The 25452-nt window shown below is 62.3% G+C and overlaps 4 protein-coding genes across 4 annotated transcripts in view; 1 reads left to right on the forward strand and 3 right to left on the reverse strand.

Moving 5' to 3' along the window:
• Positions 1–4046, reverse strand: part of CHLRE_04g211950v5 (uncharacterized protein) — a 6565-nt gene extending 2519 nt beyond the window's left edge. Inside the window, exons 1-8 of the mRNA XM_043061605.1 lie at positions 3688–4046; positions 3110–3199; positions 2728–2784; positions 2079–2167; positions 1642–1721; positions 1210–1260; positions 850–989; positions 351–488 (exon numbers count right to left, since the gene is read on the reverse strand). Of these exons, the coding sequence (XP_042925170.1) occupies positions 377–488; positions 850–989; positions 1210–1260; positions 1642–1721; positions 2079–2167; positions 2728–2784; positions 3110–3199; positions 3688–3692 (624 nt within the window). The 5' untranslated portion in view covers positions 3693–4046 and the 3' untranslated portion in view covers positions 351–376. The remainder of the gene's footprint in view (positions 1–350; positions 489–849; positions 990–1209; positions 1261–1641; positions 1722–2078; positions 2168–2727; positions 2785–3109; positions 3200–3687) is intronic.
• A 46-nt stretch (positions 4047–4092) lies between these two features.
• CHLRE_04g211900v5 (uncharacterized protein) lies at positions 4093–17408 on the reverse strand. The gene is made up of 22 exons (XM_043061604.1): positions 17163–17408; positions 16695–16836; positions 16044–16155; positions 15462–15548; positions 14810–14925; positions 14371–14461; positions 13973–14114; positions 13521–13608; positions 12987–13120; positions 12677–12734; positions 12135–12255; positions 11768–11833; positions 10767–11080; positions 10166–10255; positions 9799–9855; positions 9343–9431; positions 8769–8848; positions 8245–8295; positions 7863–8002; positions 7386–7515; positions 5860–6497; positions 4093–4585 (listed from the first exon to the last, which is right to left on the reverse strand). Exons 1-20 carry the CDS (start codon positions 17305–17307, stop codon positions 7404–7406), a joined length of 2235 nt encoding a protein of 744 aa, XP_042925171.1. The 5' UTR covers positions 17308–17408; the 3' UTR covers positions 4093–4585; positions 5860–6497; positions 7386–7403.
• Positions 17409–17528: 120 nt separating this feature from the next.
• CHLRE_04g211850v5 (uncharacterized protein) lies at positions 17529–20662 on the forward strand. Its single transcript, XM_043061603.1, has 5 exons — positions 17529–17746; positions 18336–18522; positions 18726–18793; positions 19122–19336; positions 19656–20662. Exons 1-5 carry the CDS (start codon positions 17609–17611, stop codon positions 19756–19758), a joined length of 711 nt encoding a protein of 236 aa, XP_042925172.1. The 5' UTR covers positions 17529–17608; the 3' UTR covers positions 19759–20662.
• A 2814-nt stretch (positions 20663–23476) lies between these two features.
• Positions 23477–24768, reverse strand: CHLRE_04g211800v5 (ribosomal protein L23). The gene is made up of 4 exons (XM_001698671.2): positions 24416–24768; positions 24111–24338; positions 23659–23857; positions 23477–23503 (listed from the first exon to the last, which is right to left on the reverse strand). Exons 2-3 carry the CDS (start codon positions 24334–24336, stop codon positions 23661–23663), a joined length of 423 nt encoding a protein of 140 aa, XP_001698723.1. The 5' UTR covers positions 24337–24338; positions 24416–24768; the 3' UTR covers positions 23477–23503; positions 23659–23660.
• Positions 24769–25452: the final 684 nt, after the last annotated feature.

Below are 25452 nucleotides of genomic sequence, written 5' to 3' on the forward strand. Positions count from 1 at the left end.
AAGCACGCATAGTGCCGGTCACGCCTAGGGCAACCGCGACAGCAGCCATTGGGGATGTGTCCCACATGACCACCCTACAGCTGACGCTGGCCCTGCCGGCTCCCCAGGCTACGCAGCTCATCGAGAACATGACCCGCCTGGCCCGCGGTGAGCGCAACCGACAGCTGAGGGAGGGATGGGCTGGGTCTGGGGAGCGGGGTCTGTGAGGGCGTGGAGTTCCTGGACCATCGCCACTGCTGTACGGCTGTTCGGCTGTTCGGGCATTTGGCTATTTGGCTATTTGGCGGCTCGGCGGCTCGGCGATGACTGTAAACGCTTCTCGCTTCTGCCCCGCTCGCTCTCTTACTTACTCTCTCTCTCTCTCTCACGTCATATCTCATGTGGTTCCCGGGAACAACGCCGTCCACATGTTGAGCAGGCGGCGGTGCAGGCTGGTCATGGTGTTGTTGTAGGCCAGGCCGCCGTGCCGCCCGTGCCAGCTGAAGTGCCTGAGCGAGGAGGAGGGGAGGGGCGGGAGGGGCGCGTGTAGGGAAAGCGCAAGGGGGAGGCGGGCGGGCGTGTGTGAGTGTGGGCGTGCGTGAGTTTTGGTGTGGTGAACAAATGGGGGGGCTGTCCAATGCGGCATGCATGCACACACACGCATGGCCAGGCAGGAGGGGGTTTGCGGGTGCGTGGGCTGGGCTTGGCGAGAGGGGGCGTTTGAGGGCCTGGGGTTCCTGGAGATAGCATGTCCAAAGATACACACACATACACACACACACACACACACACACACACACACGCACACACACATACACACACACACATGCACACATACACACACACACGCGTACGCCGTGCGGCACTCACTGGTGGTAGTCCGCCACGCCCTGCTGCAGCTCCGCCAGCTGCTCCGGCGTGACCGCCTCGATGATGTCGAACAGGCGGTGCAGGTTGTGGCGGCTGACGCGGATGGAGAACTTCTCGTACGGCACCACGTCCCAGAAGTACTGCGCGTGTGTGAGTTTGAGCGTGAGTTTGAGTGTGTGTGTTTGTGTTTGTGTGTGTGTGTTTGTGCTATATATATAGAGAGAGTGTGTGTGTGTTTGTGTGCGTGTAGAAGGGCGTTTTTGTGGACGTGTACGTGCGTCGGGAGGGGATGTTTGTTTGCGCCCGCGCCCCTGCGCACTCTGGCGCCGCCCACGCCCCCGCCCCCGGCCACCCGCGCACCGTGTAGATGTGGTCTTGGATCAGCACTGGCACACAGCCCGTGAACATGGCCTGTGGGTGGTGGTGGTGTGTGTGGGTGGGGGGAGTGGTGAAGGTGAGTGGAGGTGGGCGGAGATGGGTCAAATTGGGGAAGGTGCAGGAGAAGATGGGTGAACAACTAAATGCGTAGGGGAAGATGCACGGGGAAGGTGCACGGGAAACGGTGCCATGAGGACGCGTGCCAGGAGAGCTGAGCGGTGAGCGCCCATCTCACGGCTCCCGCAGACACCCCTCTGCTCTTGGCCCCTCCCACCAGAGCCCTCCCATCCGTGTCTCTGGTTTGCTGTTGGGAATGGTGAGCCCCTCCCCCCACCCACCCACACCCACACACACACACACTCGCCCCCCCCCCCACACACATACACACACACAACCAAATACACACGGCCCCACCTGTGTGAAGCGGATGCCCCAGCCGTACCCCAGCGGCGCCAAACAGAACTCGAACTTGGCGGTGAAGGACGGGCCGGCGCCTGGGTGTGTGTGTTAAAGAGCACAAGGGGTGTGTGTGGGGGGGGGGGGAGAGGGCCGGGATCAAGCAGGGCGGTGGGTGTGAGGAAGCGTGCCGGCGTGGGGACGCGGGGATGGGAGTGCCGGCATGCATACCCTAAAACCCTCGCGTGGCATGCGAAGGCACAACGCTTTCCCTCCCAGTCGCCCGGTCCTCACACCCCTCCTCGCCGTTCCTTGCCCCTCCGCATTCCGCACTTGATATAACTCAGTCCATCTCTGATGGACGGCTACCTTTTCAATCCCTTCTTACCCACGCTCCCCTTTATCCCTCCCTGTCCGCTTCGATCCGCCCTCCTTCCTACCCCCTCCCTCCTCACCCTTGTTGATGAGCACATCCGGTCGCGACATGTTTTTGAACATGGCCAACAAGCCCTGGCGCACACCGCCGCTGTAGGCCATGTCAGGCCTGCGTGCGTGTGTCCGTGTGTTTGTGTACTTGAAGGGTGAGATATTATGTGTGTATATGTGTGTAGAAGAGCACAAGGAAAACATTGCGCGTAGGACAGTGTGTGTGTGTGTGATGGGAAAGTGGTAAGGCAAGTTGGTAAAGTCCCGTAGGGTGCAGCTGATTCCCAGAACCCAACAAATGTGTGTGTGTGTGTGTGTGTGTGTGGGCGTGTGTGTGTGGGCGTGTGTGTGTGTGTGTGTGTGTGTGTGTGTGTGTGTGTGTGTGTGTGTGTGTGTGTGTGTGTGTGTGTGTGTCTGGCTTGGAGCGTTACGCCGGCCTGTCACACGTGCAGCGTGTACTGCGTTGCCTGGCCCGGTCGACCCCAGCCCCTCTCCTCTTCTTGCCAGGGGTACGCAGGCCCTGCTGCTTGCTGTGGAGTTCGCAGCCCGCCTACGTGTTCTTGTCATTCATACTATGTTGTACTTCATTACCGCCTACCTTGATGGGGTCTCGCCCTGCCCTGCACTGCCTCGCCCTGCCCCGCCCCGCTCCGCCCCCGCCCCTTCCACGTCACCCACTTGCTGAAGCCGTGGAAATGGAACAGGTAGGGCCGGTCCACTGGCTTGGGCTTGTACCTGGATGTTGAAGGGGGGTAGGCGTTCATAAAGACTGAAGTGATTGAATCACAAGTTTGAAGCGCGTAGCTAGGCAAGAAAAGTGGAAGACCAATGGTGCGGACCGGCACGTGGCAGTCGGGGTACGGGGTTGTGCCCGGGCTTATGCAAACTTGTGCCACATGTAAGCGCATCCCCAACCCTTCCGCTCCCTGCTGCCTATCCAACCAACCAAAATCTCAACAACTCATCAACTTGGCCACCTAGCTGATGATGCAAGCTAAAGTCAGCAATAGATCTCACTTGCAGCTAATACGGTAATGCTAGCCAAAATCAGAGCTCTCACCTGCCGCCGCCCAGGCTCTCAAACGCCATGTCCATCTGGTGGAGCCACGGCGTGTCTAGGTAGTTGGGGATGGCCACGTCCTGCTCGGGCCTGTGGTTGCGTGTGTGTGTGGGGGGGGCGTACAGTTTACGCCTGTGGGGAGGCAGACAGCCAAATGGGTAGGCAGCAGCTGGCGACGCACAACAGGTTATGGGGGCGTGGAGGTCGCGGCGCGTGTGAGGCAAGGGGTAGTCATTCCAGGCGTTTAGGGACAGCCGCATTCACCTCCCCTGGTTCAGTTGGGTTTGAATTCAGTAACCCCCCGCCGTCCGTGGGATGCAGCCCGGGTTGGGGTAAGTGGGGGTAAGTGGGGGTTTAAGTGGGGGCTCGCACGCACGGTGTGCAGTCTAGGCCCAGAGTTTGGCGAGGCGCGCTCAAAGAGGTCTGGGCAGCGCTGACGTACGCTAGTGATACTAGTTTTGGAAGCCAAAACAGTCCAGCTGCAAAACAGCAGTTTGACATTTTCTCCCGCCGAAGTCGAAGCGAGAACCGCGAACCAATTCTATGTCCGCGACTTGACCAATACAGAACTATCGTACCACATTCGGGTCATAGAAGATGCGGCAGTGGGAGCCCGAGAACTGCGTCAGTTCGGCTGGAAGGCGTAGCGTGTCCGGCCCAGATACATTGCGACCGATTCGGAATGGAACTTTCAACAGCAGCTCGGCGCTGGAGCCAAACTTCTGCTGGCAGAGCTGCGCTGCGAGCAGGGATGTTGGGACAAGCTTCCACAGAGTCATCTCGCGCGTGCTTTACGTCGTTTCGCTCTTAATTACGCAGCAATGCTAGGTTAGGAAAGGAGAAGCTTGCAAAAGGGCAGAGCTGGACAAGCATTTGCACTTCAATTTTTGTTGTTTTCAGCGACACCAGGAAGGAAGGTAGTGATATGGCACTACATACAAGTGAGTAGCAGGGAGTAGCTTAGCTGAGGACCAAGGAGCCATTCGGGCGCTTGTGTCAGCGGCCAACCCTGCTGCGTGCTGAGCCTGCTGCCTTGTACGCGCCCATCCCACAGAAATACGCGAGTCAGCTGTCAGCAAGTAGGTGTCCTGCAGATGCATCCGCAATCCATAACAAACTCTGGGCGCTAGTATCATTGAACAGAGCTGAGGGCCGTGTTTCACATTTCAAATAATAGCGGTGTTGACATCCGGCAACTCCATCATGCCGCGCCCACACAGCTCCAACAATAGATCTATAAGAATCATTACATCTGCATGCACAGCTTGAGCAGCTTGGGCTCCCGCGCGAAAGTGACCCTGCGCATCCCAATCGCGAAGCGGAGCGGCCCCGGTGACTCCAAAATGTCTCCTGGTGGAATATGCCTACTGAGGAACGCTTGCTGGCGTCGCTGGTCGCCACACACGGCTGGGCGGACCGCGCTCTGCTCACTGTGTTGGCACACGCTAGCAAGCCCCTGACTGGCTGCGCGCCTGCCTGGATGTGTTCCAAGATTCAGGTCTCATCGCCTGCATAGTCTTGACGGGCAATCAGTCACCTGCGACTAAAAGCACGCTGGCCCTGGCGTTGATCAGGACCGACACGCTGCTGGCCGGGGCGCCCCCCCCCCCCCCCGGGGCGTCCGCCGCTATGCGCCTTGGGCAGCCACACGCCGGCGGCCCGCACCTCCGGCGGCCGGGCCGGTGTCAGCGCGCAGTCGCCCCGGCCGCGCGACGACCCATCTACAGTGGCAGGGACCCTGAATCACATCCGACTGGACAAGCTGGGCGTAATGAACAACATGCTCCTCGCTCGCGATACTAGTCCCTGCGGCAGCGGCGCAGGGGTCCTGCTCGCCCCTTATCTCCGAGGCGGGGGCTGCACTGCTGCGCAGCAACCTGCTCGAGCACATGGCGCGGGGGCACTGCTGCGGCTCGCCACCCAGGTCACGCCGCCGCTGCCGCTAGCCAGCGTGCAGCCGAGGCGGCAGCGCTGCAGACGCTGCAAGTGCTGCAGGGGTACAGCCGAGGGGACCCGTCACCAGTGCAGGCGCTGCTCTCGCATGCCCCCGTTGCGCAGGTGGCGACGCTGGTGGCCACGCTAGCAGCGGCCTGGCAGCGCCTAATGATCATCAGCACCAGCAGCAGCAGTAGCGGCGCGCGCCGTCGGTTGTGCCGCCGGTGCCGCTGGTGGTGCTGGCGGTGCCGCTGGCGGTACCGCTGGTGGTGCTGGCGGTGGTGCTGGCGGTGGTGCTGGCGGTGGTGCTGGCGGTACCGCCAGCAGCGACTCGACGGCTGTTCCGGTCTATCTGGTGGGCGCCAGCAGCTGGGGTGGTGTCAATGTCGGGGATTCGGCGGCGGAGCGGGCTTTGTCGGTGGCAGCGCTTACCGGTGAGCTGGTGTTGCTGATGGAATGGGGCGCTGGCGCCGGTGCCTGATGGGCCCGACTGCTGAAGGGCAGGGCAGGGCAGGGCATGCACGACGAGGAGCAGGCTGACCTGCTGTTGCAGCTGCAGCAGCGAGTGGCTGCACGAGACGCGGCAAATGGCAGAGTCCAGTGTCAGGACAGGACAGGACAGAACACGATGGCGGACGTGGTGCGCGACACTAGCCACACTACGAAACACGCGGGGCAAAGGCTGGATGAGGCGCGCGCGGGCACGCCACCAGTCCACCACCTGGTTGTGTGCTGCCGTAGCTGCCGGCGGCGGCGGCTTTGACGGGGCCTGCCGGGGCGGCGGCGGCGGCCATGCTGATGACGCTCGTCCTTACGAGTGCAACCGCAACTTTGGATTCGTGCCGCATCAATGAAATGCATCGGTGTTACACTTGTTGTCCTGACAGTGCTGCCAAGCACCAAGGTAGGCCGGCGCTGTGCACATGCCGATACGCGCGGCGGCTTGAGTCGCCATCCGAGCTTTCTTATCTACCGTTAACTCATTCGAAGCGCCTTAGAGCCAGGTCAAGCGCTACTGCGGCGCCACGGTTCTCTCGGAACCGTGCCTTCTCCGCATCCCCGCTCTGCCTTCCCCTCACGGCGGCTCACCAGCCTCCTCACGCCCTCCGACGGCACCGTGAAGCCGCTATCGCGAATGCTTTCAAGACTGACAATGCGAAGCCGAGAAAGCCAGCGAGCACAACGTCGCGTCGAGAAGGCTAACCCAGGCTATCCCCTTCGGACACACACAGCTACCCGGAACTGGTGCCCTGCACCCTGCGCGCACCCCGCCCTCCTGCCCAGCTTGACTCCTTAAGAACTATAACTCTTCCAATGTCTCCGCATGCCCACCACGCTCATGTGCAAACCCGCTATTCTTCTTGATAGGATAGCCTGTCGCTCAGAAGGGGCCATTCAGCGGGCGGCCCCAGTGCTGCTCGGCGGCCTTGGTCATCTCAAGGCCAATCTCACACTGCACGTCAGGGCGGATGAGTGTTGAGGTAATGAGGGTGGTCCAGGCGTCAATGCACTCCCACAGGTTGCGGCAGGGGACGGCGTAACCCAGGCGCTTGAGTCCCTACACGAGCTGCTCGCCCCCTCCCCCCCAGCGCCGGGGGTCGATGATGAATCACTGCGACACGGCCTCGCTAGCGGCCTCGCTGCCCATTGCTGACTGCGGGACGTGCAGCATGACACAACGCAGCCGGCCTGTGTAGCAGGATAGTCGGCAAAAGCTGCATCTAGATGCCCCAGGCCGTGTTCGGGTCATATACTCCTGTATTGTAGAACTTCCGTGTTCCGCCCACGGTCTGCCAGGAGCAGCGCAACCTGCTCCTGGTCCCGTGCGTGCCGCGCCCATTGCCATTCCACCCGCAGCTGTTGGCTGCGCTCACCGCGGGTCAGGCGGGACATGGATTCAATCAGCTGGGTAGCCTGGGGAGCCGGCAGGGCCAGCGTCAGCTGCAGGGTGGTCATGTGGGACAGATCCCCAATGGCCAGCCGCGCGTGGCCCCGGTCACGCCTAGGGCAATCGCGACAGCAGCCGTTGGGGATCTGTCCCACATGACCACCCTGCAGCTCACGCTGGCCCTGCCGGCTCCCAAGGCTACGCAGCTGATCGAGAACATGACCCGCCTGACCCGCGGTGAGCTCAGCCGACAGCGTAGGGTGGGATGGCAGTGGGTGCGTGGGCTGGGTCTGGGGAGCGGGGTCTGTGAGGGCGCGGAGTTCCTGGACCATCGCCGCTGCTGTACGGCTGTTCGGCTGCTCGAGCATTTGGCTATTTGGCTATTTGGTGCTCGGCGGCTCGGCGATGGCCGTCAACGCTTCTCGCTTCTGCGCCGCTCGCTCTTTTACTTACTCTCTCTCTCACGTGCTCTCATGTAGTTCCCGGGAACAACGCCGTCCACATGTTGAGCAGGCGGCGGTGCAGGCTGGTCATGGTGTTGTTGTAGGCTAGGCCGCCGTGCCGCCCGTGCCAGCTGAAGTGCCTGAGAGAGGACGAGGGGCGGGGAGGCAGGGGCGTGTGTAAGGAAAGCAAAAGGGGGAGGTGGGCGGGCGCGTGTGAGTGTGTGTGGGCGTGCGTGAGTTTTGGTGAACAAATGGGGGGCCGTTCGATGCGGCATGCATGCATGCATGCATGCATGCCGTACACACACACGCTGGAGGGGGTTTGCGGGTGCGTGGGCTGGGCCTGGGGAGCGGGGGCGTGTGAGGGCGTGGGGTTCCTGGAATGGCACGGCCAAACACACACACACACACACACACACGCACACACACATACACACACACACATGCACACATACACACACACACGCGTACGCCGTGCGGCACTCACTGGTGGTAGTCCGCCACGCCCTGCTGCAGCTCCGCCAGCTGCTCCGGCGTGACCGCCTCGATGATGTCGAACAGGCGGTGCAGGTTGTGGCGGCTGACGCGGATGGAGAACTTCTCGTACGGCACCACGTCCCAGAAGTACTGCGCGCGTGTGAGTTTGAGCGTGTGAGTTTGAGCGTGTGTGTGTGTGTTCGTGTGTTAGTGTTATAGTGTATGTGTTATAGAGTGTGTGTTACAGAGAGAGTGTGTGTGTTTGCGTTTGTGTGTGCGTGTTGTAGGGCGTACGTGTTTGTGGACGTGTACGTGTGTCGGGAGGGGATGTTTGTTTGCGCCCGCGCCCCTGCGCGCTCTGGCGCCGCCCACGCCCCCGGCTACCCGCGCACCGTGTAGATGTGGTCTTGGATCAGCACCGGCACGCAGCCCGTGAACATGGCCTGTGGGTGGTGGTGGTGTGTGTGTGGGGGGGGGGGGGAGAGTGGTGAAGGTGGGTGGAGATGGGGGGAAGAGTGGGGAAGATAGGGGAAGATGGGGGAAGATAGGTGAAGATGGGGGAAGATGGGGGAAGATGGGAGGGAATCGTGGCGTGGTGGCAGTGCCAGTGCCAGGAAGAGGCGTGCCAGGAGAGTTGAGCGGGCAGTGCCCACCTCACGACTCCCCCAGGCACCCCTTTACTTTGGCCCCTCCCGTCAGGGCCCTTCCATCTGGTTTGCTGTTGGGAATGGTGAATCCCTCCCCCTGCTATATTACTGCTCCTGGATACCGCCTTCACTTCTTCAAAAATCATGACTGCAACCCCACCAACACACCCACACCCACACCCGCCTACACCCACTCACATACACACACACACACACACACACACACACACACACACACACACACACACACAACAAACACACGGCCCCACCTGTGTGAAGCGAATGCCCCAGCCGTACCCCAGCGGCGCCAAACAGAACTTGGACTTGGCGGTGAAGGAGGGGCCGGCGCCTGGGGGGAGTGTGTGTGTGGGTGGGTGTGGGTGTGTGGGTGTGTGGGTGTGTTAAAAAGCACAAGGAAAAGACAGTGTATGCGATGCAGCAAAGCGACATGTGTGTTTGTGTGTGTGGGGGGGGGGGGAGGGAGAGGGCCGGCTTAAAGCGGGGCGGTGGGTGTGAGGGAGCGTGCCGGCGTGGGGACGTGAGATGGGAGTGCCGGCATGCATACCCTAAACCCCTCACAGGGCATGCGAAGGCACAACGCTTTCCCACCTCCCAGTCACCCTGGCCGGCCACCAGCAGAAGCCTCACCCGCTCCTCACACCCCTCCTCGTCGCTCCTCCCCCCTCCGCATTTCGCACTTGATACAACTCAGTCCGCCTTTGATGGACGGCTACCCTCCTCAATCCCGTCTCACCCACGCTCCCCTTTATCCCCCCCTGTCCGCCCTGATCCGCCCTCCTCCCTACACCCTCCCTACCCCCTCCCTACCCCCTCCCTCCTCACCCTTGTTGATGAGCACATCTGGCCGCGACATGTTTTTGAACATGGCCAACAAGCCCTGGCGCACACCGCCGCTGTAAGCCATGTCAGGCCTGCGTGCGTGTGTTTTTGGAGGGGGACATTGTGTGTGTGTGTGTATGTAGGCGTGTGTGTCTGGCTTGGAGCGTTACGCCGGCCTGTCACACGTGCAGCGTGCACTGTGTTGCCTGGCCCGGTCGACCCCAGCCCCTATCCTCTTCTTGCCAGGGCTGCGGGCTGGAGGGGCCCCTGCTGCTTGCTGTGGAGGGGCCCCTGCTGCTTGCTGCTACGCCTACGTGTTATTGCCATTCATCATATATTGTAGTTCATTCCCGCCTACCTTGATGGGGTCTCGCCCCACCCCGCCCCGCCCTGCCCCGCCCCACCCCGCCCCGCTCCGCCCCGCCCCCGCCCCTTCCACGCCCCTTCCACGTCACCCACTTGCTGAAGCCGTGGAAGTGGAACAGGTAGGGCCGGTCCACTGGCTTGGGCTTGTACCTGGATGTTGAAGGGGGGTAGGCGTTCATAAAGACTGAAGTGATTGAATCACAAGTTTGAAGCGCGTAGCTAGGCAAGAGAAGTGGAAGACCAATGGTGTGGACCGGCAAGTGGCAGTCGGGGTACGGGGTTGTGCCCGGGCTTAACTTGTGCCACCTTTAAGCGCACCCCCAACCCTTACGCTCCCTGCTGCCTATCCAACCAACCAAAAGCCGTTCATTAACTTGGCCACCTAGCTAATAATGCAAGCTAAAGTCAGCAATAGATCTCACTTGCAGCTAATAATGCTAGCCAAAAACAGAGCTCTCACCTGCCGCCGCCCAGGCTCTCAAACGCCATGTCCATCTGGTGGAGCCAGGGCGTGTCTAGGTAGTTGGGGATGGCCACGTCCTGCTCGGGCCTGTGGTTGCGCGCGCGTGTGTGTGTGGGGGGGGGGGGTTACATTCATGATTAGTTAAGGAAGTGGTAGACAGTAGACCGGGGGGGGGGGTAAGTTTACTCCTGTGGGGAGGCAGACAGCCAAATGGGTAGGCAGCAGATGGCTACGCACAACAGGTTATGGGTGCGCGAAGGTCGCGGCGCGTGTGAGGCAAGGGGTAGTCATTCCAGGCGTTTAGGGACAGCCGTACTCACCTCCCCTAGCTCACTTGGGTCCAGAAACCCCCGTCGTCCGTGGGATGCAGCCTCAACCCCGCCTGCCCGCCCCACCCCACCTCCTGCAGTGGCCGTGCATAAGCAGCTTGCAGCGCACCCCATCACCCTTTGTTTGGTTTGGTCCTCGTAACCCAAACCCTTCTTCCTCTTTCCAACCCTGCCTCCCCTCCCCCCTGCCCACTTCCAACCCTGCCTCCCCTCCCCCCTGCCCACTTCCTTAACTAACCATGCATGTTAACCCCCCCTGCCCACCTCACCTGAAGCACGGCTCCCGCTCCATGCGGATTGCGTCCAGCGAGTAACCCGGCACGCCCTTGAACCGCACCCGCTCCCCTAGCAGCTCGAGCGGGTTCACAGCCCGGCCGCCCTCCCCGCCTCCTCCTCCTCCTCCTCCCCCGGCCCCTCCGCCTCCGCCTGCCCCCCCTCCGGGGCCGCCGTCCGCCTCCGTCGCGACCTCTTCGTCCACGGGTCCGGCGCTGCTGCTGCCGCCGTGCAGGCGCTGCGTGCGCAGGGCCAGGCGCCGCCACTCGCGCACGGCGGCGTCGAAGGCCGGGTCGTACTCGTGCGGTTGCTGTTTGTGAGATTGGCGGTGGTGGTGGTGGGGGGGGGTGGGAGATTGGTGTGGGAGGGTTGGAAAATTGGTGTGGGGGTTTGGGGAGATTGGGGTTGCGGTTGGGGGATGGGGGCTAGGGATGAGGGATGGGGGTGGGCCTCATACTCGTGATTCACTGTGAAGTGAAGTTGTAGGGGGTGCGGGGGCGGGTGCACGGCGGCTAGCGGGGTGTTGGGACACCCGTGCCTTCATTTCAATCATCGCGCGCGCACCGAATCCAACCCCAAGTGCAATCGTGCGGGCCTGATACCCTGAGTCCCAACGCCAGCCCGGCCGGCGTCGTCCAGCCCAGCCATCCCAATACAGCAGCCAGCTTCTGTCAGCCAGCCATGGGCGCGACCGTCCACAGCGTTTACCGTCGGTTACGAGGTAACATGGGAATTCGCAACTTGCGCTACTGACTGCCTACTCTCGTGCCGCCTGCAAGCCCACTCCGCCTTCCGCTCTGGTCTACGTACGCATTAGTTCCGCAACACTCGTCAATAACCCTGCCATTCGAGCCACGACTGAGAGACGCGCGTGTGCGTATATCGAACTCCGTCTCCCGGCCACGCCGCCACAATACCGTAATGCTAATAACGTTGGCCGGCACCCCAACATGCCTCATGGCGGCCCCTCAACGCCCCCACGCGGCAGCCCACTCACCCCCTTGATGGTGAAGGTGCGGTGGGAGTGGATGCTCAGTCGCCCCGCCTGGCCGTAGTGCACCAGCTGCGTGCGAGCGAGCGAGCGAGCGGGCGAGCAAGTGAAGGAGTGAACACGGATGGAAGAGGGCTCGTAACAGAGCTTGGCAAGAGACTGTGGGCACGTATGGTGCATGTTTGCACTCCAGAGCCGCACAACAACGTAACATGCATAAGAGCTCGAAAGGGCGCCGACCATGTGAGCAGCGTGTGCGTGCTGTGATTGCGGCATCAGCTCAGCACCAAAGCACAATGAGCACTGTTGCGCGTGCCCATGCTGCCTAGTGATAATTTCATTTCATATTATATTGTATTTCGTTCCCATCTACCTTGATGGGGTGCGACAGCTCTGGCTGCGTGCGCTGCAGCTTGTAAAGGTCGCAGGTGCCGCGGTCGTTGGTGGCCAACGCGATGTGGTTGCGGCCGGCGGTCAGGTTCCAGAACGGGTACCTGCCAGGGGTCAACGAGGCAGGCCAGCGAGGGGTGCGGGCACGGGGTGCGGGCAGGTGGTTGAGGGGCAGGGTTACCAAGTTCCAGAGACCCGCACGCAAGGGCGTAGTCGTGTGTGGCATAAGCGTGCGTATGGACGGTGCTGCCGATGCAAGCGCATGCAGCCGCTTGGAGGGGGGCAGGCCAGGGCTGTCAAGTTGTAAAAGGGTGTGTGTATATGCCAGCCCAAACTAAACCAAACCAAGCCAAACTAGCGGAGCACAGGCAGAGGCGACAGATGGGCCGTGGAGAAGGGCGTGCAGGTGATTGCGCGCTCTGCGCCACCTACACCTGCCCGCTGCCCAATGACCCAGTGCGGCGTGGGGCGATGTGGTTCAAGGCATGACGGGCGACAAGTGACGCGGTGTGTCGGCCAACTCACTTGGTGCGCACGTAGTTGAACACGGAGCTGAAGTGGCGGGCGGGGTAGCCGATGTTGCCTGGGTGCGGAGCGTGGGGCGGCGTGTGGGGCGGCGTGGGGCGGCGTGAGGCGATGCGCCGTCCGTGCCCGCTGGCTCCGGCTTTGGCTCGCTCCATGCCTGCCTCAGCCATTGCCTTGAAGCCCCCAGGCCCCAGGCCACTCAACATGGGTCCCTCACTTTCTACCTCTCCAACCCCACCTCCAGCTCGCTTCCCTCCCTCCCTCCCTCCTTCCCTTCCTCCCTCCCTCCCTCGCTCCCTCCCTAGCTCACCGGTGAAGTAGAAGGTGTAGGCGTTGATGAGGAACAGGTTGGCCTCCCAGGGGTTCTGGGTCAGCACGGCGCCGTCGCCCAGCAGCGAGTCCACGAACGACACCTCGGCAAGGTACATGGTGTCAACCAGCGCCCTGTGACGGAGTCGGATGTTTGCAACGATGTTTGGAAAATAAAGCGGTACAAGATGACCTGAAAACTGCAGACGAAGTCGTTACCACATGAGCGGCCGTCCGGGGTTGGAGAAAACAGCCCAAACTAAACCGAACCCAATGCAAAAGAGCGAGGAGGAGAGCGTGGCCTATGCTTTGACAACGGAACGGCACTCGCGGAGAGAGTGGACAGGGTGTTTGTAGAAGTTTGGCGATTTGGTCAAGGCCGTTTCGCATTGTTTGGTGACCTTGAAACGCAGGCTCTGCACCTGCTCCGTGGCGCACCGCCTACCCTGCCGCCGCCCTCAGATCCCGCAGCCATCACCCACGGCATGCCAACGGCGGGACACCGGTGCCGCTACAGCCAACAACAGCAACTCACGGGATGTCATGCCAGGGCTTCTTGAAAGCCAGCTGCTCGGGTATGGAGTACACGTACACACGCAGCTTGGAGGGGTGGGGTAGCCAGGCTGAGGACGGGGAGAGAGGGAGAGAGGAAGGGGGGGGGGGCAGCGGCGTGTTGGGGAACGCAAGGGCGGGTCACGCAGCCGTGTGGCGCTGTTGTGTATGAGCACAAGTTGACTGGCATGGGCTGCGCAGCCGCAGCAGACGTAATTTGTGCCCTACTGGCAACAACAGAAACAACGCCCCCCGTCTCTCGTGGACAGCCCACTTCCAACGCCACTCCTGGATACACCGCCACCCCTGCCTCTCGTGGGGAGCTTCCCTCCCCCGTCGACACACACCCACACCCCCCCACACACACACCGTGCAATCCCCCCCCCCCCACACACACGCATATACTACACCTGGAATACACACGCATGCACTCACTGTCCGACACGTAGGCCTGGCTGCGCGCACACGCCAGCCCCCAGTAACTCGGCTTGCAGTGGCAGAAGCCGCCGTGGCAGGTGCCGCGGCCGCTGCAGCCCTGGAAGCAGTGCTCCGCCTGGGGCGTCTCGCAGGCGTCGCCCTGCAGAGGAGAGGGAGAGGGAGGGCGAGGGAGGGAGAGGGAGGGAAAGGGGGGTGGGCATTCATCACAGCTATTTGGCAGGTTGCAATTGAGACATGTAGACGGAGCGTTGTAATAAAGAAGCGGTGTTGTAGAAGAAAAGAAAGCAGCAACGGTGTTGTAAGGGACCTACGCCGGGGGGGTGCAGTCACGCCTGCAGTGTAAGGGCATCTTGACCGCACCCACGCACGCCCCTCCACGGCTCCCCGCCACTCACGCCGTAGAAACCCAGGCAGCGGCACTGGGGCTGCGGCGGCGGGTGGCCGTCTATCCGCGGCGCCAGCGCGCACCACCCCCGCCCCGAGCACCTGTGGGAGTGGGAGTGAGTGCGTGGGTTTGACAGGGAGGCAGACGGAGGGCCGGCCATTTCATTAAGACCGGGCAAAAACCACGAAACCAGGGTTGGCTGAGAGGGGGCCAGCCACCCCAATAAGATCGGGGCGGGGCCACGGCAGGTAAGGCTGAGGTGACCCGGCCAGGCAGGACCCGACCACGTGCCACACGCCCGCACGTCCCACCACACGCCCCACACGGCCTACACGTCCAACACGCCCCACTTCCCACACGCCCCACACGAGGCCAGCAGCAACAGGACCCAAGAAGCTAGGCAGTAGCTGTGCATGGCCGGCCCCCTAGGTAGCCGGTCCTCGCCTCACTTGCTGTCGCCGCACTTGTCCAGCGGCAGCCAAGTGGACTGGTCTGGTAGCGTGTAGGGGCTGGGCGGCGGCGCGTCAACCAGCTGGTACGGGTCTATCCCGGACCGGGCGCTGGTCTGGTGGTGAGAAAGAGGGGCGGGCGGGACGAGATGGAGGGATTGGGTTGAAGGATCGGATGTGGGGGATTGGGTTGAGGAACTGGATGGAGGGATCGAGCATGCGCAGTCAAGCGTTAATGACAAGCGGAGCAGACGCTCAAATGGAGGCAAGGTGGTGGCAGCTGGTGGGAGCGAGTGCAGGCCGGGTGGGAGGAGAGGCGGGCGGACGCTGCCGGCACCCTCCCTTGACAACCCAGCCCCCGCGCACCTCTGCACCTTGTTTGCCAACCCTCCCGCCCTCCCGCCCTGGCACGTTGGTTTGGACACGCCCTGAGCCCTCCAGGCGCAGCCCGCACGCACACGCCACGCGCCACACGCCACGCGCGCGTGTCCGCATCCCTTTAAAACACACATGCCACATCGCTGGAGAAGCCCCTCCTCCTTGCGCCCCGCCCCCTTGCACCCTTCCCATCCCCCGAACCCCATCCCACCTACCACTTCCTTAGCGTCCTCCCATTCCCGCCCCGCCCAGTCACGGCCCCCTCCCTCCCTACATGGTTGTAGTGGCCCTTCTTCCACACCACCCTCGGGTCCGTGGGTCCGTCCGGCGACAACGTGTACTGCTGATCATCCGGCACGTCCTGGTTGTGAGAGGGAGGAGGGGAGGGAGAGGCGTGTGTGTGAGCGAGCACAAGGCGGGGAAACAAGGACGGTGTGGGTGTATGTGCATGTGGGGTGCGGCGGACCACAGGAACGCACGCAAGAACGCACGCGGCTTGCGTGGTGTCGCACGGCACCAGGGCCACGCAGGGCGCCGTTGCCGGCTACGGTAATGCGCGGTTCGCGTGCCACCGACAGCCACACACGCCAGCCACATACAGGCCCCCAACCCCCAACCCCACCCCACAAAGCCGCGGCCGGATGGGGAAGGGCCCCTCCGCCGCATCCGCCACTCCTGCCCAGCCTACTTTCCCTGACCCCCCCGCGGCGCCCCACTGCCCCAGCTGCCCCACCGTCCCAGCTGCCCCACCGCCCCAGCTGCCCCACACGTTGCCCGCCCACACACCGCACACCGCGCGCTGCCGCCCCAGATGCCGCACAGCCACACGCCGCACAGCCACGAACTGCCCGCGCACCTTTATGAGGAAGCAGGGGATTTCGTTCCAGGCCCAGAACTGGTAGAAGGGGCAGTTGTAGGGGTCCTCAAAGTGGGGCCGCGGACACCCGTACTTGCGCAGCTGAGCGTGGCTGCACAGGGTGTGTGTGGGTGTGTGTGTGGGTGTGTGAGGGTGTGTGCGGCCGCAGCCTCAGCAGCGGCAGTTCCGTTTCCACCCCGCCCCAACGCCCTGCATGGCCTTGCTTGGCCGAAAGTGAAGCTCTCAATCTTCCTAAGGTCTCTCCCTGGCCCCACCGCTGCCCCGTCCCCAGCCCCACACTGGCCGCCCTCCGCCCTCCCGCCCTCCCTCCCCCTCCCTCCCCTCCTTCCCCCTCCCCCTCCCTGCCCTTCCCTTCTCTCCCCCTCCCTCCCCCCTCCCCCCTTCCTTCTCCCCTCCCCCTTTCCCCCTTCCTTTAAGCCCCCTCCCCACATTAGCGTTGGTTCCTAGCATACAACCCACCCGACCCATAAATCACAACGCCGCACCACAAACAGTTCTTGGGCATCCGCCTCCCTCCCGGCACGCCTTTCTCCCTCCTCGCCTACTCCCCATCGGAATAGAATACGCACAACGTTCAACCTCTCATCAAGTCCCCCCATTCCGCTCATACATTCACTTCCCTCAACGCACCAGAGGCAGTTCTTAGGCATCCAGTGCCCAAAGGCCGGAATGGAGCCCTTCACCTCCGGTGCCAGGTGGCACGCCGGCAGCAGCCGCTGAGAGCAGTCGGGCCCGCCGAAGCCGAACTGGCACTCGCACTCGCCCGACTCGCCTGCGGTTTGAACCCGCGTTTTGAGGGACGGGGAGAGCGGGTGTGAGGGGAGGGTGAAGCGAGGAGGGCGTGGCGTGGAGAAGGGGGTGTTGTGTGCAGGGGTGTGGACAGGGTCAGAGAGGGAAGGAACAGGGCTGGTGCGAAGCCGGCATCCCACCGCAACAACACATCAGCACCTAAGCACCAGAAGTTCCAGCACCGGGTGGTGGCGTTGGTTGAAGGGAGTGGAAGCGGGGGCGTTTCCGACCTGGGTGCAACATGCGCATCGGCGCTGGAGCCGGACACTGTGCAAACCTGCCGCCAAGCGCATCAGTCAAGCTCCTCACCGTTGCAGTTTCCATGGTCCGTGCAGCCAGGCGGGCACTCCTTGTTTTGCGGAGTCGCGGGTTCCACTTTGGCGCTACATTGCGCTAGGCTCAGTATTGTAAGCAAGCACACATATAATGTACGTCTTCCAATATCAAGGTCCATTTCCTTTGTGTGTTGGTCACAACCGCGCCATTTGGAAATGCATTGGCTTGATAGGGGTGCTCTTCTCCGCTAGAGTGCGCCCTGGCAGTCCTCACAGATGCTAGAAAACACGTGAACTACAGCGGCAACGGTGGAACAGCTGGAAACCTGGCCTCCCATGCGCCCATGCACGCGCACCGTCGCCCCTTCAGCCCCTCTCCCCCGCTCACACCTTATATCCTCTATTTCGCGCATACGCCCCCACCCCTCGCACACCTCACACCATACATATATTCTCCAGCAGTTCATTCCACCAAACACCATGATGATGATGAACAAGACAGCTTCGCGCTCGGTCGCGTGCCGCTCCACGGCGACAACCGTCTCGCCCGCGAAGGTCGCTGACATGAAGAAGTGGCTGCCCATCAACCTGACCAAGAACAACCTGGTCGGGGCTCAGGTGAGAGCGAAGGCGCGAAAGGATTCGGCGATGGAGCAACCATCCCCAACCGAGCGCGGGGCGAGAGCTTGCCAGTAGAAATGCCCAAATCGGTTAGAGTATTGATGCATGTGAACGAATGAGCTATGCCTGGGCTTGGTGCCCGGCGGGGCAGGGACTGCGACCTCGAACCTTCCCGCAGCCACACACTGCACTCTGCTCAGCTTGCTTGCGGCATTGCCGACCCTTGGCGTGCATTACTTCCACATATGGATGTGCATAAGCTCTTAGTTGCGCGTATCTTGTTTGTTGTGGCGAGGCTTGCTTGCATCTTCACTCGGGGTGATTGTCGACGCGCAAGCGCCTCGCCACGTCATGTCCCCAGCGCCATGCGCAATCATGACTTGCCCATTCCGCTGCTTGGCAGGCGAATTGTTGCCCCGGCCCAGATTACGGTATGCAACATACCAGTCCCGCCCACCACGCACGGTGCCTAGCTCTTGTTACCCCTTCCTCCCCTTTCCTCTCGCCCCTTCTCCTTCCTCGCCCCCTGCCTGAACTTTCCTCCCCTGTCCGCCGTCCCCGTGTCTTCCCCCCGCACCCCCAACAGGGCGGCGAGACCACCCGCAACATCGACGGCGAGGTGTACTATGTGTCGTACGACGCCGCCAAGGATGACGTGGTGGTGGTCAACCGCCGCCTGGGCGTGCGCTACCCCGCCGCCATTGACGACCAGAACCGCGTGCGCATCAACACCGCCGAGCCCAAGCCCGCCGCTGTGGTCGGCTTCTCCGCCGGTGCGTGGGTTGCGAGCAAGGGATGGAGGGAGAGAGGTAGCTGGTTTAGGCTGGGTGGGCGGGTGGGGCTTGGTGTTGTGGACGAAGGGAGGGGCCGTGCGGCGCGTAGCGAGTGGGCGCTGGGAATCGCCCATTCCGGCTAGCATTCGTCATTCACATCACTACATCGCGCCACGCCGCTTGCCTGACCCGCCCCCCCGCAGACGCGTTCCGCCCCGTGCTGAAGGGCGACTCGGAGGGCGCCGAGGTCATCAACGGCCGCGCCGCCATGGTGGGTGGGAATGGGTGGGTGGGGGCAGCCGGTTGGCAACCCGGGTCCTGGTGTGGCATGGGGAAATCCAACAGCATTCGGTGGTTGGGGATAGTCTCGAGGGGGTTGTAGGTACCAGCCCAAACGAGCATCAAGGGGTCCTGGCTGGTTGCTGTGCAGCACCGCAGCCAACGGTGGGTTGGAGTGAATTGCGCGGCCGCCGCCCAGACGGACGAACGGCAGCCCAACCCCTCCGCAACAGAACCTCCTCCCCTGCCCCAGTCCTCTCATAAACCTCTGCTTGAGCAACTTCTCCTGCCTGCCTCCCTCTCAATCCCCCCTCCCGCAGGTGGGCTTCCTGGGCATTGCGGTGGCCGAGCTGCTGACCGGCTCCTCCGCCCTGACGCAGCTGGGCTCCGCCACCGGCGCCGCCGCCGCCGCCGCCGCCGGCCTGCTGACGCTGGCCGCCTCCATCGCCCCCGCCGTGGCCGGCCGCGTGCCCGCCGGCCAGGTCATTGCCAGCGACAGCGGCGCCTTCGAGGACGGCCCCCTGCCGTACTTCTGGTGAGTTGAGATGGGTTTGGGGGCTTGCTGGTTTGGGGGTTTGGGGGTACGGGTGTCAGTGCTTTGGGAGTCAGTGGTTTGGGGCAGTGTCTTGGGGGGCTACGGGATGGGTCCGAGGTTGGGTCTGGTAGGCGTGGCAAGGACGCCTGCGGCGCCTGCGTGCCTGCGGTGTGGAGTGGGAGGCGAGGTCCGCCGCGGCAGTGCGAGAGGCCGACGTGCGGCCATGCGGCCGGGAGTGACGAACTCCCTCCTGAGGTCACTTGCCCCACACGCACGCTCAACACTCCTGCTTCCCGCCCCCCTTCCCGCCCGCCTGCAGGACCCCCCTGGCTGAGAAGATCAACGGCCGTGTTGCTATGGTGGGCACCCTGGGCCTCATCCTCACAGAGCAGTTCCTGCGCGGCGGCGCCGCCCTGCTGTAAGCGACCCTCCGGCTTTGGACTGATGGCCTAGAAGCATTGCTGTTGCGGCTTTGTGCCGTGGCGGTTTGGTTTTGTTCGGTGGTGGTTAGCAGCCTTAGCCTTTATCCTTTATGGTTGTATCAGCGGCTACACGGATTTGCCTCAAACGAGGGCCATCGCAGCCTACACGGGCTGAGACCTTTCGGGTGTGAGGTCCTGAATTTGCAATCAAGGACCACTTATGAGCGATGCGGAGTGGGCGCGTGCTGCGGAGTGTGAGGGTGCGTGCTGCGGAGTGTGAGCGCGTGCTGCGAGGTGTGCTTCATTTAGCTCGGGAGTGTGTCGCCATTGCTCGAAGCTGCTCGGACAATCCACAACACGAGGTCCGATTCAGGAGCAGCATCTAACAGAGCGAGGGGTGGGCCGTGGCGATTCTGGCCGGCCCGCCCCCTAGCACCACGCAGCTTGCCTGGGAGCTAGCTAGCGCGAGAGACAGCATTTCGAGGAGGGTTTGAGAGACAGAGACTGAGGGCCTTGCCGATTGAGGGCTCGGCTGATTCTTTTGCCCAGATTCGCCGGCTGCCGCTTTGGCAGCATGTATGTGTGGCGGGTGTTGTGAGTTAACGCTTGCGTGGCTTTTGTCGAGAGGTGTTCACAGCGGCGAGCGGTTATAGTGTATGGTAGTGCGGAATTGACGGGGGATTGCAGGGTGGCAGGAATGGGCGGCTAGACGTGGTGTGGTGTCTGGCTCAGGAGAGGGGACATGCGGGGACATGCGGGGAATGGGCAGCGGCCAACGCGGCCTGGAGGGTTTCCTAACTCGGGACCACGTTCGACAGAATCAGGCCGCCAGGGCACACGTGACCTGCCCCCAGGACGAGCGGACATGGTGGAAAGGGCAGGTGACATGTAATACGGTAGGCTGTCTCAACTCGTCACAGGCAACGGGCACCGGGGCCGGCTCCCAATGACCCATTGCCCATTGCTGTCAGGGTATGAGGCAAAGCCGGTGGTGCGGGTCACCAAGCCAAACACAGAGAGGCGAGTCGGTGTAGACAGGTACGAGCCATCCTGCCGTCAAACCCCACAAGCCACTCCGACATGGCCGCCGCTCGATCGGCCTACGCGTGATGAGACAGGATGGTCGTGCGGTCCGGGAGACGGCACCAGTTGCAGAACACACCACCAGGGTTTGTGTCACCTGCACAGCACTGTTCCTGCGCCCGGGACCACGGCACTTGCTCTGTACTGCATCAGCAGGTCCCTTTAGTAACCGATGCAATCTCTGTACCCCTTTCATTTATCAGCGCGGGCGGCCAGGCGCGACGAACTTTCATGTGCCATTGGCTGGGCGCAGTTTGTGAATCTTTGGGACTCAGCTGATACTCGCTTCCCTTGCCCTGTCACGGCGTTTGCTGTGGTTGAATCAGGTTGACCCCCGGATGCCGTTCGGCCCTTTGTGTCGTTCAGTACAGTGAAGAGCCGCAAACGCAGAAAATGCGTGCGTGTTACACAGGCCCCCATGGTGTTACATGACGCCCTTCTCGTGGGGCCGAGGGCCACCAGGGGCAGGTCATCGTCCCAAGGGCCCCCCCTGCATGTGCGTGTTCCGTACGCACTGCCAGTTCCTACGCATTCGGGGCAAACGAGCGCAACTCATCCTGCACTTCGCCGGAGCCGGCGCGGTTTGCAAACACGTGCGTGAGGAATGCCAGGCCAGGTCAGGCCGAGCACTGGTGCTCAAGATGCAGGCATGCGTAATGTTTCCATGGCGTGCTCAATCGTGCCCTCGGACGCATACGTTTCTCAGCATCCCCCGAGGGGTAAGCAAAGATTAAGCCATAATGTATTCATATCTCATCATCGGGCAGAAACATGATGTGCGGGTGTAGATTCCAAAGGCACTCACGCAATACACCAGTGTGTGCGTTGTAAATGTGAACGATGCAGATTAGCACGTCACTAACTCATGTAGGCCTCAGACGCATACGTTTCTCAGCATTCCCCGAGGGGTAAGCAAAGATTAAGCCATATTGTATACATCTCATCATCGGCCAGTTGGAAGCGCACACGTCCTAAAAACGCACGCAACACACGCAGGGCTTCGGGCACTACACCCAGCCGTCACGCCACAAATGTTTAAGGGCACACAGCACGTCACAACTCATGGCACAAGGCACAGAAACCGATGACAGAAAGCGATGTCACGCCTGGAGAGGCTGTTGGTTACTACCCCGCAGATCGGTTGTGCATGACGGTTTAAGCACAGCCGGTTCCATTAGATGAACACGAAGACGCGCCCATGCACGACTGATGCTTCAACAGCACCGCCAACAGTCGTGTCAACGAGCCGTGGGCCATCGAGCTCGGTAACTCCGCACTTTCCTGACCAACGCGATAAGAAGCCCGCTGCGTGCATGTGTCAGTGAGACAGGCCGCACAAGGCGCCGGCTGCTGCTGGGCCGAGCATCTTCGCCAGGCGGCGGTTGCACTGCCGTACCCGGGCTACCCACACGGCTGCTGCTGCTGCCGCCATGCATGCTGCTACACTGCACGCTGTGCCGGCGGCTTTGCAGCAGCAGCCGACTGCTATGCACAGACCTTGCAGGGCCCACCCGCGCCGTCGGCCGCCGCAGCGATGGTGCTGCGAGGGCCGGCAGCCGGTAGAAGAGCATGCAGCTGCGAAGGCTGCTCGCTGGCGCCGAAGTACCCATGTCGCGACGGCTGCTGCGCAGCCCGACAGCGCCCGGAACCTGCTGGTGCACTGCAGCCCTTTGCCCCGCCCTGTCTTTCCGCAAGCGTCCGGAGATTCCGGTGTTGGCCTGCTGCCGGTGCCCCGGCAACTCCTGAGTGGCTGATGTCCGAGCGGGAGCTGCTGCACGTAGCCCGGCACCGGCCTGCTCACGTGACGACCGCGCCCTCCCCAGGGAGCGCGGCAGGGAGGCGCCGGCTGTTGCGCGTCCCGCACTGCCGCCTGATCACCACACACCCACAAGCTGCTGGCACTGCTGCGGCCTGGGCACGGCGTGGGTGCCGCATGCGCTGCGCCGGTACGCTGCACGGCGTCGCGTCGCCAGCACTGCCGCCCAAAACTCAAGCTGCAGCTTCCCTCATCACCAGAGCAAAGTACCACCCCGACCAAAGCCATCGCGATGCCCTCACAGCTTCACGTACCGTATGATACAGCGACGCAGCCGCCCAGGCGCAGCTTCGCCGCAGACGTATGCTCCCTCCGCACGGGTCCAAGGCAAGCACCTGCAATGCCACACGCGCAGAAATAGACATGCTCCCAGCTGTTTGCGTTTCTTGCTGCTGCTGCTGTTTGGTGGAGGGCACTTGCGCGTTACGGGCTGAGTGCCCTCGCTGTTGCGGGTTCGCTCGCGATGGGCAGAGCCGCTTGCCCCTTCGTCCACTCCTCACAACCCTCCCGGTTCCTCGCTATTCTGCATGCTTCATTGCCTGCCGCTGCTGTTATCTAGCACGTCACAGTCATGCTGATCCAAACCGCCACTGGCCACACTTTCCAGCTGCTGCCGCCGCTGCCTGGAGGCAGCTCAAATGCTGCAATTGGCACTGAGTAACCTCAAACAGTCCGGCTGCCGGCTCTGCTGACAGTGTCCGCCCCAGGCTGCTACTCCTTTCGTGCTGGCAGGGCCCCTGCTGCCGCTGCTGCTGTCCGCTACAACTGCTGCCGCGCCGAGCGCGATGAACGGGAGCGAGGGTCGGGACCGGAAAGCTCACAGGCGGACCGTTACACGTGCAGAATCTGCGCGCAAGGGCCAAGGGACACAGAGGACCGTCAGCATGCGAGTCAGATGGTGAGTTGTGCTTGGGAAGGCACGCGCGCATGTCAGAGGCCCGAAAACCCGCCCCACTCTGGCGTCCAACTCTTCCCCTAGTCCCTCCGAACCCCCGCCTCACCTTTAGACGATCGAGTTGGCCGCGCTGGCGATACGGGGCCACAGGTCGGCGCACTCCTTGGCCACGGGGCCAGTGATGGCCGAGCCCTTCATCTCACCCTTGGGGTTGACGATGACGCCAGCGTTGTCCTCGAAGTAGATGTAGACACCCTCCTTCCGGCGGAAGGGCTTGCGCTGGCGGATGACCACGGCCGGGGTCACTGCGCGCACCAGCACGCACGACACGCCAGATTAGCTACGCCGACGAGGCACTGCTAATCCCAGTCGCGAGCGCGAGGAGCACCCATGCGCCACATTTCCGTGGCCCGAGTGGCCCTCGACGCCGTAAGCCATTTGCTATTTATGCATCCAAGTAGCTTAGTCGCCGCTGCATTTGCACTTCGTTGCCGCGCCAAGCACCCCGAATTGCCGGGCGGCCGCCGCAGCCGACCCGCCGCTCTCGCTGAAGCTTACCCTTCTTGCGCAGATCGGGCTTGCCCTTCTTGACGGAAGCCATGACCATGTCGCCGCAGGCGGCGGCGGGCAGCTTGTTCAGCCTGCTGCCCCAGCCGACCACCGAGATGACGTACAGGTTCTTGGCGCCCGTGTTGTCGGCGCAGTTCATGACCGCGGCCACTGGGAGACCCAGGGCCATGCGGAACTTGTTACCCGACGTGCCACCCTTGCGTTTGTTCGCCATCTCTGCGCGCAGACAAGAGAAAGCTGTGAGCGGAGTTCTCAAGGACCTAAATGAATAAAAGAAAATGCAATTTGCCTACCTGCTGACCACCTCGGTGAGAGAAAGAAACAGTCGCGGGCCGCGCGTCAAAGCTCGCTCGGGAGAGAGACGGAATGGGCCCTGGAGCCTTTGCCGAACTTCTGCGCAGAGGGCCTTACTAGTTCCGCTAGCAGGCTTGAAGAATATGCCTACTGTATTGGTATTATCAATACTGATTTGCAGGCCGCGAGGAGGCTCAGGGAGGTTGCTTCAACTCGGCACGAACCCGGCGAGAGCGCTGGCAGCCCCGCTGGCACTTGAACCACGCCTGGCGGGCACCCTGTGTAGCGGTCGGAGAAGCGGCAGCCAAGAAACGGCAGCCAAATAATCGACGGGAGATGCCATGGCTTTATCTTCACCCTGTGACAGGGCGTAGGTGGCACAGGTGTGGAGCACCAGGATTAAGGTGAGGTTCAGCTTTGCGCCCGCGGTTGGCCACAACGGGAGACTGCGCCGAAGGGAGGCGGAGGGATAGTGTTGCAGGGGGCCGGAGGGGGGCGGAGGGGGCCGGAGGGGAGGTGCAGTCGGTGTTAAGGGGAGCAGGGTGTGTGGGGATGGGGTGTGCGGGAGTAGTGTGAGGGTGGGAGGAGGGAGGCGGAATTGGAGCTTGCGCAAGCAGCACGAGGACTTCCCCAAGCTGCGCATCGACTATCTTTCGTTTCACGCAGCTGTAGCGAGAGAGTCTTGGAAGCAGTAAAGCACGAACAGAGGCTTACACACAACAACGTCTGGGTGCATGCAGCTAGGCCTGAAGGCTGCTACCTCACCAGCGGTTCAACCTTGTACATCCCGTCATTCCTCCGGGCTCCGGCATCATAGCTAGCGTTGTTACCGTATTGACGAAGGCTCCACCCCAGCCACAGCGGAACGATATCATCACGTGTGTGCTGGCTTCATGAGTCACGGACCTTTCATTATGGACGTGCTTGAAAAAACGCAACACGCACATTCATCAGTCACGCGCGTGTTGCAACTGGCTTTTACGATAACAATGGCCACATACGCCCCGCGAGTTTATTTCCGGTCACGGTAACAGGC

Source organism: Chlamydomonas reinhardtii, chromosome 4, assembly GCF_000002595.2.
Source record: "Chlamydomonas reinhardtii strain CC-503 cw92 mt+ chromosome 4, whole genome shotgun sequence".
In the NCBI taxonomy this organism is placed as follows: Eukaryota; Viridiplantae; Chlorophyta; class Chlorophyceae; order Chlamydomonadales; family Chlamydomonadaceae; genus Chlamydomonas; species Chlamydomonas reinhardtii.

Bases quoted from the DNA above. Each gene is read 5' to 3' on its own strand.
- CHLRE_04g211900v5 (XM_043061604.1), bottom strand. From the start codon at position 17,307: ATGGACCTTGATATTGGAAGACGTACATTATATGTGTGCTTGCTTACA. The intron at 14,462-14,809 runs GTGAGGCGAGGA...CCACTCCCACAG, and splicing joins GACAAGTGCGGCGACAGCAA to GTGCTCGGGGCGGGGGTGGT. The intron at 13,609-13,972 runs GTGAGTGCATGC...CCCCGTCCTCAG, and splicing joins CCAGGCCTACGTGTCGGACA to CCTGGCTACCCCACCCCTCC.
- CHLRE_04g211850v5 (XM_043061603.1), top strand. From the start codon at position 17,609: ATGATGATGATGAACAAGACAGCTTCGCGCTCGGTCGCGTGCCGCTCC. The intron at 18,794-19,121 runs GTGGGTGGGAAT...CCCCTCCCGCAG, and splicing joins TCAACGGCCGCGCCGCCATG to GTGGGCTTCCTGGGCATTGC. The intron at 19,337-19,655 runs GTGAGTTGAGAT...GCCCGCCTGCAG, and splicing joins GGCCCCCTGCCGTACTTCTG to GACCCCCCTGGCTGAGAAGA.
- CHLRE_04g211800v5 (XM_001698671.2), bottom strand. From the start codon at position 24,336: ATGGCGAACAAACGCAAGGGTGGCACGTCGGGTAACAAGTTCCGCATG. The intron at 23,858-24,110 runs GTAAGCTTCAGC...TGGTGCGCGCAG, and splicing joins GCCCGATCTGCGCAAGAAGG to TGACCCCGGCCGTGGTCATC.